This window comes from Pteropus medius, unplaced genomic scaffold (assembly GCF_902729225.1).
Source record: "Pteropus medius unplaced genomic scaffold, Ma_sr-lr_union100, whole genome shotgun sequence".
Classification (NCBI taxonomy): Eukaryota; Metazoa; Chordata; class Mammalia; order Chiroptera; family Pteropodidae; genus Pteropus; species Pteropus medius.
Window position 1 is genome coordinate 4964355 of NW_024349800.1, and position 15976 is coordinate 4980330.

The 15976-nt window shown below is 44.7% G+C and overlaps 2 protein-coding genes and 1 non-coding gene across 9 annotated transcripts in view; 1 reads left to right on the forward strand and 2 right to left on the reverse strand.

The window, feature by feature from the left end:
- CAND2 (cullin associated and neddylation dissociated 2 (putative)) overlaps nt 1-9789 on the forward strand; it is a 29598-nt gene extending 19809 nt beyond the window's left edge. For 2 of the 4 annotated variants that reach the window (XM_039886782.1, XM_039886785.1), the window contains 5 exons: nt 670-765; nt 3600-3769; nt 4864-5028; nt 6604-6711; nt 8731-9789. In XM_039886782.1, coding sequence (XP_039742716.1) covers nt 670-765; nt 3600-3769; nt 4864-5028; nt 6604-6711; nt 8731-8958 — 767 coding nt within the window. In that variant the 3' untranslated portion in view covers nt 8959-9789. Of the gene's footprint in view, nt 1-669; nt 766-3599; nt 3770-4863; nt 5029-5613; nt 6224-6603; nt 6714-8730 lie in introns of those variants that run through there. The other 2 variants (XR_005658166.1, XM_039886784.1) reach the window with 2 other exon arrangements.
- Nucleotides 9790-10855: 1066 nt separating this feature from the next.
- On the reverse strand, nt 10856-15721 carry RPL32 (ribosomal protein L32). 4 transcript variants are annotated; one of them, XM_039886787.1, is made up of 4 exons: nt 15541-15721; nt 14115-14215; nt 13079-13260; nt 10856-11039 (listed from the first exon to the last, which is right to left on the reverse strand). In XM_039886787.1, the coding sequence occupies exons 2-4, from the start codon at nt 14208-14210 to the stop codon at nt 10910-10912; spliced, it is 408 nt and encodes a 135-aa protein (XP_039742721.1). In that variant the 5' UTR covers nt 14211-14215; nt 15541-15721; the 3' UTR covers nt 10856-10909. The 4 variants fall into 4 exon arrangements, with proteins under 4 accessions (XP_039742721.1, XP_039742722.1, XP_039742723.1 ...); XM_039886788.1 differs by having other exon boundaries at nt 15445-15590; XM_039886789.1 differs by lacking the exon at nt 15541-15721 and adding an exon at nt 15479-15497.
- On the reverse strand, nt 14293-14432 carry LOC120622201 (small nucleolar RNA SNORA7). The gene has a single exon (XR_005658452.1). It is a non-coding gene; the product is annotated as a small nucleolar RNA SNORA7 (small nucleolar RNA).
- Nucleotides 15722-15976: the final 255 nt, after the last annotated feature.

A 15976-nucleotide genomic window follows, 5' to 3' on the forward strand; every position in this document is an offset into this window, starting at 1 on the left:
CCCTTTATTCAGCTTCTCTGCTCAAAAAGCAAGCAGAAAAGCAAAACTGAGATCTTCATTCCCAAACTAAATTCTTTTGGAATCCCCTTGACCATCAGCCTATCTGAAGTACAGCTGCCCCCAGCTTGGAGAATACAGGGCTGAGGAGGAGGGCCCAGCCAAGGCTCAGAATCAGCTATTGAATTCTGGATCTGCTGTGTGACCTTAGACGTGAACTTAACCTTTCTGGATCTCTCTTTCCTCTGTAAAGTAGATATTAATAATTTTAATAATTATTTTATTGTCAACCCATTAATAGAACCATCTTGAGGATTAATTAAAATAATATGTCTGAAAAATAGAATTCAGTTCTAAGGCCTAAGCAAAGATTTTTCTTTGGGTTGACCACTGTCTTGGGTTCTTGGTTCCCTGTTTGTATCCTGCAGTGTGGTTACCCTAGACCTGGCAGTTTTACTCTCTCACCTGCAGCAGGAAGAGTTCAGGGAAGATTCTAGGCTGCTAAGGAAAATGGTAGCATTGACTTCCCCAAAGATTCCAGGGCAGGTTTCAAGTGGGGAGGGGCTTCAGTTCTGTCTCCTGTGGAGGAAGAGAAGAGTCTTCGTACCTTACGATCTGTGAGTATCTAGGATTGGCCCTACCCCTTATCACGCCACTGCCTCTTGCCTGCAGGTCAGCCTCACACACGGAGCACTGTCATCACAGCAGTCAAGTTCCTCATCTCGGACCAGCCCCATCCCATCGACCCCCTCCTGAAGAGCTTCATCGGTGAGCAGAGCATCCCCTCTTCCCCCAACTTTGTTTAGCCCCCTCAACAGCCCTTGAACTGTGACCGATTTTTCTTATACATTAGTCAAAGGGAGTTGGAGATCTGGGAGGCCACCTCACCCCCATGACAGCATGGGGCCTGGGTTCAAATCCCTGTGCTGCCACTGAGTTACTGCGTGAGCCAGGCATGCCCCTTCTCACCTCTGAGCCTCAGATTCCTCATTGGTAAAATGGAGACAAGGAACCCTTATCTGCAGTTCCAAGGTTGTTTTGGAGACCCCATGGGTTATTGAGAGAGAAAGTGCTCCATGAACACACAGGCTCTTAGAAGTGGGAAACCACCAACCTCTGGCATGCACTGGCATCAGAGGGCACAGCTGCACCGGGGTAGAGGAGAGTAGCTCTCCAACTTGTCCCCTGTCCAAGGGGCCTTCTGGCCTGAGGAGCCCAAGCAGCCTTCATTGAGAAGAGGCTGAGCACTCATTCCTTTGGAGCTCTGCAGGATCAGGCTTACTTCTTCAGAGCTCCGAGACTGTGGGCTTTGAACTGGACCACAGCAGTTCAGGGAAGGCCGCCTAGTGGACTATGGAGAGGTTTTGGAGTCTGGCATCCTTGAGTTCACATCCTGGCTCTGCCACTCCCTGGCTGTGTGGGAGTGGATCATCTCATCCTCAGCCATAAAATGGGGGTGCTGATCTCCACCTGCCGGGGCACTACTTGGTGTAAAACCAAGGGTTCATCAGGTGTGACCACATTCTGAATTGGAGAACATGTGCAGTACAGCTACAGCAATATCATCAGTAGCGACTTTATCCTGTGACCTGACCCAGTGGGCACACACTGCCTCTAGCCCTGATTTCCTCCCTTTCGCCTAAGCTGTGCTTGACTGGCACCCCCAGGGGCCTCCACCTGGGTGTTTGGTTTTTGTTGTTGTATGTTTGAACCACGGTTTTTGAGCTCTCATTGCATATCACTTTAATATGCTTTAATATATATCATCATAGTTAATTCTCACAGTTCCCTGCATGGAATGTAGGACTGGCCCCATTTTACAGATGAGGAAACTACAGCTCATAGAGTAGATTTGAACTTAGGTCTTGCTGGTTCCCCACAATTGTGTTTTCACAGAGAGTAGGGAACCTAGGAGCCAGCATGGCACAGTTGAAGGGCCTAGAGGCTGCCAGCCCTGGGTTGGAATTCCACTCTGCTGGGACACTGTTCTCGCCAGTGCATCACATTGGGAAGCACATAATGGCATTTTGTCTTGTGTCTGGTGATGGTAACTGATCACCTGGGTAAGGCGGAGACCTCCAGGTTTTTTCACTCTACAGTTACTCTTTTTCATTTGGAATGAATAAGTATGTTTTAGTCTGTTGAAATAACTTCTTCATCAGAGTTTTGCCCACTACATTTTGTATCCATTGTAGTTTCTTACCTGAATCAGTGATTAGTGACAGTTGCCAAATAGTGACTTTCTAATTCCAGCATTCTATCTGGCATATATATCAGTTTGCATTCTATTCTCAGGAAGAACTTTTCCTTCTCTCCCATTTGTTTATTTATTTACTAATTTATTCATATCATTATAGACTTATGGATGGATTCCTGTTTCATCCAGTGTGTTATAATCTATTACTGTATTTATTTTGATTTTTAAGATAGTCTCAGATTTAGCATGTGGGAGCCCTTCAAACTTGTTCCTCTGTTCATTGACATGTTTCCATCATTCTTTGAGCATATCCATACTTTTTGGCACAATAAGATGCTCCAGTCTCATCTTTCCTGCCTTAGCCCTGGAATCAGCCATTTTTCCAAGGAGCCCCAATTCCTTTTAGTAAAGAATGATATTTAGAATCCAAGATCTGTACACTAGGTGTGCTCATTGCTACAGCAGACAGTACATACTAGGAAATATGTATATGTATGAATGTATGTGCACAGGCAGACACACATATGTCCATGTATAAACTTCCTATTCCGGTCCACCACCATAGGAGTTCATTCTAGCCGTTGCCCTTTCCATATGTCCTTCTCTTACAAGGAGAAACTCAGCTCCTATTATCTACAAGATATTTATTCACTTAATTTTGGAATGCAAAGAGAGTAGTCTGAGAATTGCTAACCTTTATCTCTGTGAAAAGTCAATATTTGCTTATAGTTCTTTTATCTTTAGCCTGAGGGCATGTAATCAGAATTCTTTGGAAGTTATTTGGGTGAGTTGTTTTCTCCATCATAACCTGGGTGGTTATGTTAATCATTTGAAATAGTTTTGTTGTGTGTTTTTTTTTTATGGATTCCCCCATTCTTGATTTTATTTATTAATTATATAAAGCATTAACACAGTTATTAAGAAGTCTAAACTGTACAAAAAGGTATACTTAAAGAAGTGCTGTGTGACTTTAAGGTACTTCACCTCTCTGATCTTCAGGAGCCTCATCTGTAATAATATCAAGTTAACATTTGTAGGATCTTTGCTTTGTGCCAGGCCCTCTGCTATGTGCTTTATATACATTACTACATTTTAAATCATAAAAACAGCTCTACAGTATAGGTACTGCTATTACCCTCATTTAACAAATGAGGACATTGAGGCTCTCCAAGGTCCCAGAGTGAGGAAGTAGTAGAACCTGGATATGAACCCCGGCCAGACCTAAGTTCACATTTTCATCTGGACTTTGAAGGCTTGTTGTGCGTGATACAAAGCTCAGAACATGCTCACCCACATTCAGCCAGGTCTGCATGACTCGCATGAACCAGATCACCATGGTGGGGGTGGAGGTGGTTTGTGTCTTGGCTGTGCCATCCTTCACACCCTCCTCTCGTTTTTCTGCCAGGAGAGTTCATGGAGAGCTTGCAGGACCCAGACTTGAATGTGCGCCGGGCCACTCTGGCTTTTTTCAACTCAGCTGTGCACAATAAGCCCTCGTTGGTACGGGACCTGCTGGATGACATCTTGCCTCTCCTCTACCAGGAGACGAAGATCCGCCGGGACCTCATCCGAGAGGTAACACCCAGGGAGGACTGAGTGGGAGCCCTGTGGTCTGTTGGGGCTATGGTAAGAATTAGGGTCCAGCTCATCAGATGACCAGGCCCCATGGCCTATGTCAAGTCCTGTACCTCTACTTCCCAGCTGTGTGACCCTATCAGGACAACCTAATCCACTCCAAGTCCCAGTTTCTCTTCATAGGCAAAATGAGCAAAATAATCATGTCTGCATCATAGGACTGTTGAGAAGATTCAGTGAGTTAAGTCCTACAGGTGCTCAGACAGCTCTTGGCACATGATCAGCACACAGTAAATACTGGTGGCTCTTGTTAGTACCCAATATTCAGCAGATGTTTATGGAATACCAGGCCTGTGTCTGAGTGCCAGGACTCAGAGCTGTACCACATGTGGTTTCTGCACCATGGTCTCCTGAAGGAGAGAGACACCCACTCTGCTGATTACTTAACTTATTTAGAGCCCAGTTGGCAAAGTAAGGATTTAAGGGACAGAGATTAAAGGTGATTTAACAGTTAAGTCATCACACAATGTAATAAAAATGTCTGAACCACCTAGCAACACTGCGGAGGAAGTGACCATTTAAAGAGGTTATGAGTTTTCCAAAAGAGGAGACGTTTGAGCTGTATTTGAATGGGGGAGAAGTTTACCATTAAGAGCAGAACATCATGGTTAAAAGCTTCAGAGAGACCAGGGTTTTTAATTCTGGGTCAACCATTTACTAGCTGTGTGTCCTTGGGCAAATTAATTAACCTCTTTGAGCCTTAGTTTCCTCATGTTAAATGGGGTTAATAGTAACACTGGCTTCCTAGAGCTGTTATGATGCTTGAGTAAAATGTCTTCTGTCAGGCGCTCAGGAAAGAGCTTAGCACATCATAACTGCTCAGTAGATTATAATAATGATAATTATTGTTATTATCATTATCGAAGGGCATTGCAGGCTGAGCAAAGGCTTGTAGACTTGAGAGTATAAGGCGTGATTTGGGGACGAGACACAGGATTGAACAACAGAGGTATGGGTTGTGCAGCAGGAACTAGGGGAGGTATTCTCACACTCTGGGGTCACATCCTCTAACCTCTTGTCATCCTTCCCTCCAGGTGGAGATGGGGCCCTTCAAGCACACAGTGGACGATGGGCTGGATGTGCGGAAGGCAGCCTTTGAGTGCATGTACTCACTGCTTGAGAGCTGCCTGGGCCAGCTGGACATCTGTGAGTTCCTGAACCATGTGGAGGACGGCCTGAAGGACCACTACGATATCCGGGTAGGATGAGCCCCCTGCCAGACCTATACCCACCCTATACCAAGGGGACAGCCAGGAACCACTGGGCCCACTACTTGTTTGTCCCCCACCCCCTACTCCCATGAAAACAGCTGTATTGTTCTTTTCTGATAAGAAAAAGAACCCACATTTTAAAACACCTTTGTGGGAGTCTATGCTGGCAAGCTCTCTGGAGGATGGTTTGGCAATAACTAGAAAAATTTATAATGCTCACACACCCTTTGACCCAGCAATTACATTTCCATGAACAGAGCTTTGGACCGACTCCTACATGTGCAGTGTTTCATGTTCAAGATGGTTCTTCACAGATTTCTAGAAATTGGAAAAAGCTGGCAGCTACCTAAATGTGCACTTATGGAGAACTGGCTCAATAAGCTGGGCACTTCAGTCATGGAATCCTAGCAGCATTAAAAAAAGTGAGCCCGATCTCTGTGTACTGATGTGAAAGATGGCCAAGACCCACTGAGTGGTAAAAAGCGAGTTGTTTTTATGGGTTTTTCTCATGCTTGAGCAAGTCTTCCTTTTTTCTCTCCCTCTGGCTACATGTCCTTCTTGCCCACCGTCCAGGGAGCACAGGACAAGGCCTGGACATCAGTTCAAATTTTGGACCCCTATGTGCAGGCCCCCTTTGGTGCTGAGGAGGGTGGATGTGTCATCTGTTGAGCAACCTACAGTTATCTCATCCAGCCTTCATATTAACCTTTGGAGAGTGAGTTTATGATGCCCCATGTACAGAGGACACACCAGAGACCTGGCTAGTTCAGGAGCACAAGTAGGAAGTGGAGGTGCCATGGGTTATATAGCTCATGATTTCTAATGGCATGTTCTTTGCTTCTCTGCCTGTCTTCCTCCTTTGCTGTGGGGCGTGTGGGGATCAGGGCAGATTAGATAGCTGGTGGGGATGAGTAGGCTGTATAAATTTCAACCACCCTTTATAATGTGTATCATTTATAGGGACTTTACCATTTTTAAAAGAAGTCACCATTATTTGCCTGCAGGCTGAATCCAGGCCTGTAGCCATGGTTAGTTGGCTCACAGTTTATTTGTTTTTTTTGTCTTTTTAAGTTAGGTGCCAACATTTAAAAATTGAAAGATTTTACATGAAAATCAGGGTTTCTTTTGAAAACAGTCTTTCACCCGTGAGGCCAAATTCACACCTAGCCACAGTTGGCTGGAGGTGAGTAGCTGCTGTTTGGAGCATGGACTCCTTACTCCTTCTCAGTTCCCATCTGGCCCTTCACTCATGGATAGTACCTGCCTGGCCCTGTGGGCATCTGAGTTTGAGAACTGCCCGCTCCCTCGTGCCTCTTCTGATTTGATTCTCCTCAGGACAACCAGTTGTAGTTGGCATAATTGACATTACCATTCAGATTATACAGATGAGGAAACTGAGGTCCAGAGAGGGAGAGATTCTGGCAGGGGCCCAGGCAGGAATTAGTGTGAGTTTGGATTTGAGCTCCATGTGTTGGGCCCAGCACCTCTGCTCTCCCTCAGGACCTGCTCCTTTTTGTCCTGGGTCATTTCACCAAGAACTCTTATCTCTTTCCTCCTGGGCAGATGTTGACCTTCATCATGCTTGCACGATTGGCCACCTTGTGTCCTGCACCCGTCCTGCAGAGGGTGGACCGGCTCATTGAGCCACTCAGGGCCACCTGCACCGCCAAGGTAAGCCCTCTGCTCTGTGCACACCTGCCGGGTCCCCCACAAATGGTTCATAGCTATCATTTACTGAGAACTTCCTGTGGTACAGGTGGTGTGGGAAGTGCTTCATTTAATCATCATCGTCCTATAAAGTACTTCTTAATTACACCTTAATCTTACTATTGTATACACAGGGGAACAGAGGCGCAGAGCGAAGTTGTTGACAGGCTGCATGGCTAGTAAATTGCAGAACTGGGACTCAAACTCAGCTCTCTTTTATTCACTAAATATTTCTTGGGTGCTGGGCTTTGTGCAAGGTACTAGAGATACAACACTAAACATGATGGGCACTCCTTTCACATCCTAATCCCTGAGTCAGACTCCTAGAAATCATTGACTGACTGATGTGGGGCAGAGTTGCTGCTAAATTGGAGTGCCTCAACGGCCAGGGGAGGGATCTGGGGCAGAAGTCTTCATGGAAAGCTGCACTGTTGGGAACAGAGCCTGGCACAGCCAGGGTACCCAGTAAAATACCTGTTGAATAAAAGAGATAATTTAGGTTTTGGAAAGGTAAAAGAAATTAGACGAAGAGGGCAGAGTATTTTAGATTGGAGCTTAAAGAGAAGAGATACCTATGGAGCAGTAATTTTTTAAGTAGCAAAATCTACCCCCCCTCCAAAAAAAAAGAAATCTTATGTGGATAAATTACAATTGATAATTAATAGAAACCTGCTTTGTGTGTTTCGATTTTTAACATGCTTAGAATGAAGTCAATCAAATAAAACGGTGGTTCTGCAGGGCCTTTGAGCTCTTGACAGTCTCAGTGGCCAAATCATTTCTAGTTTTCTTTGAACCATATGGCATGGAGAAAAATCCTAATTCATAGGGAGGAGCTGAAAATAGCATTGCAGTGTCAGGACACCCTTCATTCACTTTGATCTGAGGCCTACACAAAAGCCACTCAGTCTGGCTGCTCAGAGGATGTTGTTGAGCATCCTGACGCGAGACAATCTCTCACCCACAATTCGGAAACCTACAAAGCTCCGGAAGCAAAAAGCTTTTTAGTAACTTGTTTGGCAACAAAACTTAATTTGAACTGGCATGAGACTGTTTATGACCTTTATTTTCTTATTGTGGTATTCATAATATTCTTACATATTCCCATAAATTTAGTGGGGGAAAGTGTTTTTGATAATAGGGTATTGTACCAGACCCATGTTATCACCTTTCTAAAACACCCAAAACTCCTGAATTCCAAAAGAACATCTGGCCCCAAGAATTTCCCAGAAGAGGGTAGGGACTTGTTAAGTCTTTTAATCCTCATAGCAGCCTTATGAAGAGGCTCTTATAGACGGGGAACTAAGGGGCAAAAAGGTGATTGCCCGAAGTCACAGCTCTCACAGGGCAGTGCCATTTGAACCCAGAGCTGTCCAACCCCAATACCAAGAACTGTCCAATACCAGGCTCTTCACCAGATTCTTTAGGGGGAAGAGCCTAGTGTTGTCTGGGTTGTCACAGAGGCCCTTTATTCCCTAAGCAGTGGGGAAATTCCTGAGATTCTCTAAGTGGGCAAGGGTGGGGGATGAGGAAACAAATCAGTTAAGGCAGTTTTGGATATTTACTCTCCAGCTGCATCTACAGAATGGACTGCAGAGGACCCGCTTAAAGACTATCAGTGATCTTTAATTAAGTCCTGTGGTACCAAGAGCCGTTTTAAACAAAGAGATAGCCAAATACTTTTTGTCAGGGGGAGATTAAGTGAACACTTAATAGCAATTGTCACCATCAATTACCAAAAATAAAATTAATTTAGATTGGTCAGAGGCCTTTAGGTGACTTTGAAGCTGACTAAAATGACAACTGCCCTCTTGGAAAATCAGCCAGTGTAAAAGCCCAGAGGTGGAAGAAACTCAAGAGGCTAGATAGAACCAGACTGTGAAGGAGAGGAGTGTGTATTTGAGCTTACAAAGATTAAAGGTAGTTGACAGGAAGCCCTTCGGAGGCCTGGCTCAATGAAGGATGGCTCATTGTTTCCCGCTTTAGGTCAAAGCTGGTTCTGTGAAGCAGGAGTTTGAGAAGCAAGATGAACTGAAACGCTCTGCAATGAGGGCAGTGGCCGCCTTGCTGACCATCCCAGAAGTGGGGAAAAGCCCCATCATGGCTGACTTCTCTTCCCAAATCAGATCCAACCCTGAACTTGCTGTCCTCTTTGAAAGCATCCAGAAGGATTCTGCTTCCGTCCCCAGCACAGACTCAATGGAACTCAGCTAGTCAGCCCCCAAATGGGTGCTTCCTCAAGAGAAGGGCGTCCTCCCAAGGCTGAGGCCTCACCTTCCCACCACCAAAGGCCACAGGCCTTTACTTATGACCTTTCTTGATCTCCCTGGGGGCCCTCCTGCTCCTGTTCAGAGCTTACAGTGCCTTCACCAGGGACCCCAACACATAGGCCCCAAGCTGAAGCTCCAAGGCTGTCAAAAGTTGGGCCCTTTTAACTCAGGATAGTAATTCAAAGCAACAGGACATAATTTTCCAGGCCTCCCACACAAAGATTGATGTGACTTCACACTGGTCTGTCTGGTTCTTTTAAGCTGGCAAGTCCCTGCCTCACAGAGCACTTAACATTGACATCGTCTCATGCTCACAGCTGCTGGGAGGCAGCAGGCTGGCCTGCCTTCCCACTAGTGTCCCAGATTTGTCACTAATTTCATTTTTTCAATTCACTTGATTTGATCATCTGCCAAAAATTAGTGCTTTGGCTGGGTATCTTAAATACTCAGGTACTTCTGAGTTAGCCACATTTTAGAATTAAAAAAAGAAATGCTTTTTCATTGGCAGTGATGAATCAGAAATCTTGTTTTCTTGCAGGGGGAGGGGGTGGGTAGGGAATTAGGGCTAATGTATTTCTTTAATTTATGTGGCAAACAGGGAAACAGGAAAGTATGTAAGTACAAACCATCTTTCATGCTACCACACCTAGGCATAACCAGTTGGTCTGTCCTAAGGAAGGTTTTGAACATGTAGTTTTTAGTATTGAGGACAGAGAATTAAGTGACAAGCAAAAGAATTTTCTGTGCTAGGTTAATAAAAGATCCTAAATTGTAACTATTTTCTCTGCATAATTCCTCTACTTAGTAGTCACCCCAGTATCAGTATGTCCCAAGTCAACCTAGTCATGAAAATGACCAACAACTTATTCAACGAATGTTTCAGACTAGGTTTTGAACAGGAGGCAGTCAAGCTGTGAGAAAGGCATTTACTGGAACTAAGGGCCTGAAATCCAGCCATGGCTAGCATACCAAAAAAAATTATAACTAATTTTTGTTGCACTGACCAGGATAGGGTGGGGGGGAACACCCTATAAGCATTTGTCTTGCACTAGAGGACCACATACCATATCCCATGTGACCTGTACTGCCAAAAATTAGTGCTTTGACTGGGTATCTTAAAAACTCAGGTACTTCTGAGTTAGCCACATTTTAGAATTAAAAAAAGAAATGCTTAATACCACTTCTTGGGTATCATAACCTTAAAATTAAAAACTAAATTCTAGCTATTGTTGCTTGGGTTTAGGATTGTAGTTAAATTCTGAGTCCCAAGAGGCCCCATTATCACCATTTAAGGATCCTACACTTTTAGAAACTGGTAAATTACCCAAAGCAGTAGGCTGGGGGAGGTCACGTAAGGGAGATTGAAAGCAATCTTCAAACATCCAAGGCTGATCATGCATAGATGTCATCAGTTGGGTATTTTTGGACAGAAGATGGTGCTATTTCAGTACCAGTAAGAATTTACGGGAGTAAGAAAGCAATTTACCTGGATCCTTTCGTGCACATTTTCTCATCTCAATCTTCACAAAAACCACACAGGGTAACTGTCATCCAACTTTACAAAAATGAGGCTAAGCACAACTTGCTCCAAGCTGTAAGTAAGGCCCTTAAATCGAGGGTCTTATAACCTACCTTGTTAGGAGGGCCAAGTCTCCCCCAGCCCCACCTGGAGCTGATCAAGGCTGATGTGGGCACCTGAGGCCTGTGCCCTGTGAAGCATCAAGTATCCTTTTACAAACCCCTTCCAAATGGAAGATTCCAGAGCATTAACAGGCAAAAGAACGAGCTATGTGATAAGCTGTCAAAGAAACTGAAGGGTAAAACCGAGGGTGGAAATGCCAGATGGTAGAATTTTATAGTTTTATTAACACAAATACAATGTGCACACAAGCTGTCTATTCATTTTCTTCGCTGCGCAGCCTGGCATTTGGATTGGTGACTCTGATAGCCAGTTGGGCTGCTCTTTCCACAATGGCTTTGCGGTTCTTTGAGGAGACATTGTGAGCAATCTCAGCACAGTAAGATCTGGAAGAGAATCCGAAAGTGGGTAAGGAGCAAGTGGGAAGGCAATACGCTTTGGTCACTTCACCTCCAGTGCCATGGCACTGAGAAAAGCTGCTGCTGAATGACACCTGCATGCCCCTCCAATTTCATGGTACTAGCAAGGCTCTTAAAGTGGTTCCTAGCATCAACAAAAAGCACTCTCTGAACCCTCATTTAATCCTTTCAGTAGCCTTGTAATCCAGGTATCACCTACGTTTCAGAGACAAGGAAGCCAACTTCCACAATTCCCAAACCATATATTCAGTAATGGACAAGGCCAGGATAGCTCGGCCCGACTCCAAGTTCAGAGTTTCTGGCCTATCTGTCCAACTCAGGGCAGTCTCAGGGAGCCTGGACTTGCTTCTGAAAGTTTTGGAATTCTGCAAAGTAGTAGAGCATACTTCAACAGTCTGGTTAAGCCAAGGGCTCCCTGGCCCGGATCATAAACATTTTACATGTTTGACTGCTGTAGATATAATTAAAGTAGAAAGTAACATTGCTTCAAGTCAGCCAGTGAGTAAGCAACACTAACATTTCCTGAGCACATGTGTGCCAGGAACTGTTCTCTTCTGTTCCTCAAAGCTATACCATGCCCCGATCTGATAACAAATTGGCCTAATAAACACATTTCAGTAAGGAGGTGTTTTATGAAGCCATTAATTGTGGATTAAGACAGTCTACCCCTGAAAGAATTTTAGCAGAAAGAAGACTGTACATATACATACTTTCCCCTCTGCTCGGGCATTTTCCATACATGACATTTATTATGTATGCGTTAACATTCCACTCAGTGCTATACTCACCATTCACCAATCATATTTCTAACTGTTCAGCTACTGCTGCAATGATCAGCATATGAAGTTTCCCAGCGTTTTAATTATTTAAGGACAAATGCCCAGAAATGGAACTTGTGGGTTAAAAGTCACAGATTCACAGTATGTCTATGGCTCTTGATACAAACTGCCAAGCTATTAAAAAAAGAGTATATAGCAACCAGCAACATTTGCACCACAATCATCATTTGCTTAAACAGGCATTAAATTACATCTTTTTGTCATAATTCTCTATCAACCTGCTTAGTGCAGTTTGGGGATCCACCATCAATTCCTACGCTCATCCTTTCTAAAGAAAATTTCCAGCATTTCAACGCTTGGTTAAATTTCCAACCTAGAAACTCAACCAAAAATGGTTTCATTTTTATTACTTGTGTCTACAATCATTACAGCCAAAAACGTCTCTGTAAACATGCACACACCCAGATGTGACCTGTTAGTCGCCTTCTCTCCAAATCCTAATTTAAGAAAATGCAGGGATTTAGCTTCTGTTTAACAAGAAAGAAAATAAACTGTCCTCTCCTTAACCAAAAAATAACAATCCCTCTTATCCAGATTCAAAGTGTCTATATCACTTACCACAAGCAATCTTTTCTCAACCCACTGCCCTAGTTTTGGCCTAAGCAGACTGAAAGTCTTACACAGAGTTCACCAAATGTCTGACTTTCTCAAAACAATGAGAAAGTTAATGCTGTGACCCCTCCATATGCTCTTGGATGTCTACAACTTTGTGTAAGCACCCTCTTTGCCTGTAGTCCTACTTTTCTCCACCTCAGGTCACACTGAGTTCTAAATCAGGCAGCAACCCCTCCATTCTTGTAGCATTCTGAAGATACCCATGATTTAAGTGCCCCTTAGGTCTGAGGCTACATTTGATCTCCCCCTCCCAACTCCCTCATAATTAAAGCAATGTTCTGGAAACAACTGCCAAAAGGACACTGCAGTGTTTGTACTGTCAAGCAAAGTCCTCCCCTTTCCAGGTCTTATGTTTCTATGCTTTTCAGAAGTAATCTTCTGTCCCCAACCCCAGCAAAAGAAACACATTAAAGTCCTTAACAAACATTTGCTAAGCTCCTGAGAGAATGTACAACTCCTCCAAATGCATTCTAAAAGGTCTAGAGTCCCTATTAAAAATGATCACAAATGCAGACTTCTGACACCTGAACCCAGAGGTGAGATCCAACTCACTTGTTGCACATCAGCAGCACTTCAAGCTCCTTAACATTGTGGACCAGGAACTTCCGAAAGCCACTGGGCAGCATGTGCTTTGTTTTCTTGTTACTCCCATAACCAATGTTGGGCATCAAGATCTGGCCCTTGAATCTTCTGCGCACTCTATTGTCAATGCCTCTGGGTTTCCGCCAGTTACGCTAAAAGAAAACACACAGGTGGGTTAGTGTCTGTGCATGCTGCCAAGTCTTCCTTTTGGAGGTAAAAAAGGGGACCAAATGAAAAGGTAACATGCCAAACAGTTGTCTTTGGATAACAGGATTTCACAACTTCTTTGTATTTTTTTGGTGGAAAAAAATAGGGGATCCTGCATTTGACCACCAGAAATAGACCCACATCCACATTCCTTTTAAGCAAAGGAAAAGGAGATTACATACCAATAGAATGTGAGGGGATTGTGTACAGCAGGGGTCCCCAACCCCCAGGGCCATAGACCAGTACCAGTCTGTGGCCTGTTAGGAACTGGGCCACACAGCAGGAGGTGACAGGCAAGTGACTAAAGAAGCTTCGTCTGTAGCCACTCCCCAGTACCAGCATCACTGCCTCAGTTCTACCCCAGATCATCAGGTATTATATTCTCATAGGAGCACTGGTTCGTAGTGCCAAAAAGTTTGGGGACTGCTGGTGTAGAGTAAGATGAAGAACGTGGGTTTTGACATCACACTCAAGACCTAAGGTTTCTCACCAATAAAATAAGGATAACGTATCTCTTCTACCATTCTAAAGCCACCTGAAGTATGATACAACTACAGGCCTCCAGACACCTCACAACAGCCAAGTGTCCCTTGTCATTTAAATTTCAACTTACACAGCAAGGGACTGAGTGCCATTAAGGCATATTCAGGGACACCTGGGCTTCCACAGTGTGCTCTTCCACCAACCAGTCTGGTTTATCTGCCAAACATTACCTTCCAACTTGGTAATGTCAGAAATCCAAATCTTATTTAGGAATCCCTTTCCTCATCCCAACACACTTGCAACACAGACCATTTACCTTAATTTTGACATATCGGTCTGACTGGTGCCGGATAAACTTCTTGGTCCTCTTTTTGACAATCTTGGGCTTCACGAGGGGTCTGAGGGCAGCCATGATGCCTTTAAAAAAAAAAAAGAGACAGAGATGTGAGAGAAAAAGTAACACTAGAATGAGGCTTTCTTGCCCAGGGCTTAAGCGTTGTTGCAGAGTGTCTTCCAATCACCAGCTACTGAGCAAGCGGGGAATGGAATGGGTACCTCTGCCAGGCTTGTTTTCCCTCCCATCTCCGAAGCTGGAAGAATATAAGCCACTCTCCAGATGCGATCCTGGGAGGTGAGAAGTCACCTCACCCGCTCAAAACCAAGAATGAATGCCAATAGCTGACCTAAAATAAATTGACCCCCAGTCTCAGCTTGCAAAAAACAGCAAATCTCACTCCACAAAGTGTCTCAACCCTCAAATGGGCCAAATTTCTTTTTGGTTACGTTGACCCCCTTTTTGGTTACGTTTGGTTCTCTTTGGGCAAGCTCCATAAACCCGAGTCTCTTTTCTCATCTGTAAAATGGAAACGATATTGTACATTGAATGAGGTGCCCAGACCAAAGTAAATGCACAGCAAAGAAACTTATATTCCCCCTATAGAGTGCTGCCAGACTATACAATACGCTCAAAAAATATACAAAAACATGACATACTTCTAAAACGTCTCTGGGCCTTCGAACAAACTGCTTTACCTGGAGATCTACTCGAAAGTTACCCTCCTTCAAGGTGTCCTTCTCGGCTACCCTTTTTTCCTAGGGCAGCACCCCGTTTTCTTCACAGCAACCAATTTGTTTCGCACACAGCAGGCACTCAATAAACTCATGACTTTCCCCCACTGGTACCATGACTTCCTCAAAAACAAGGACGCAGTTTCATATTCGCAAGGATCCTGATCAGCTATCAGAATTTTTGTAAACTGATACGAGTCAACACTCGTAGCTCATTTTTGGGGGAAAGGAGAGCGGCCAGCCAGGGCCAGATACTGGAGGGGAGGGGAGCGTCCGACATCAGATGCAGAAAAATACACGTGGGCAAATACCGCTGACCGAAATGATCCCATGATTCGAGCCCAAGCCAGTCAAGCCGCAACCCGCGGATTCCTCCACGATCCCCAGAAGCCCTCTTAATCTAGCCTCAACGGCGGCCTGCGACCCCAGGCCTCAAAAGGGCTGTCCGCAGCTTAGACTGACCCCAGACGGCCTCCATAGGAGCACAAGAGGCTCCGGTAAGCGATCCTTCATCACCGGCTGGGTCACTTCGTCTATTCCTGTACACGCTCCAGCCAGGCGACAAGGACAATACCCACCGAGAAGACCGCTCGGAAGGGCGGGCCTCCTCACCAGGGGGCGATGGGAGCTGATGGAGACTGCGGAGACGCAGATGACCAACGATTAAGACTCACCAAATAGGAGATGGCTGCCACCTCCGTAGAAGCGCCGAGGAAGAGAGGGGAGAGTGGCGCGCGAGAGCTGACGGGACTTAACCTCTGGGTCCTAGCTGGGAAGAGGCGAGAACTTCCGGCTGTTGGTTGTTCGAAGAAAATAAACGTCAGAGAAATAATACTGAAAAAATGCCGAGAGATACTCGTGTTTTTTGGACATTAATTTCTAAGAGTAGTACTGAGAATGTTTTATATCTTCCCGTTAGGACTATGTAGACTATTTGGAATTCTTTCTGAGCTTCTAAGACCTGGTGGGCGGGCATCCACTTCCGCCAGAAGTTGAAGCCGTTTCTCCACCTCCAGCTTTTAGATTATTTTCGTCCTCGTTTCTTCTGCTTCAAAGCGCGCCAATTAGTGGCCAGGAGGGAACAAAACAGAGATTTCCTAATAATTCCCT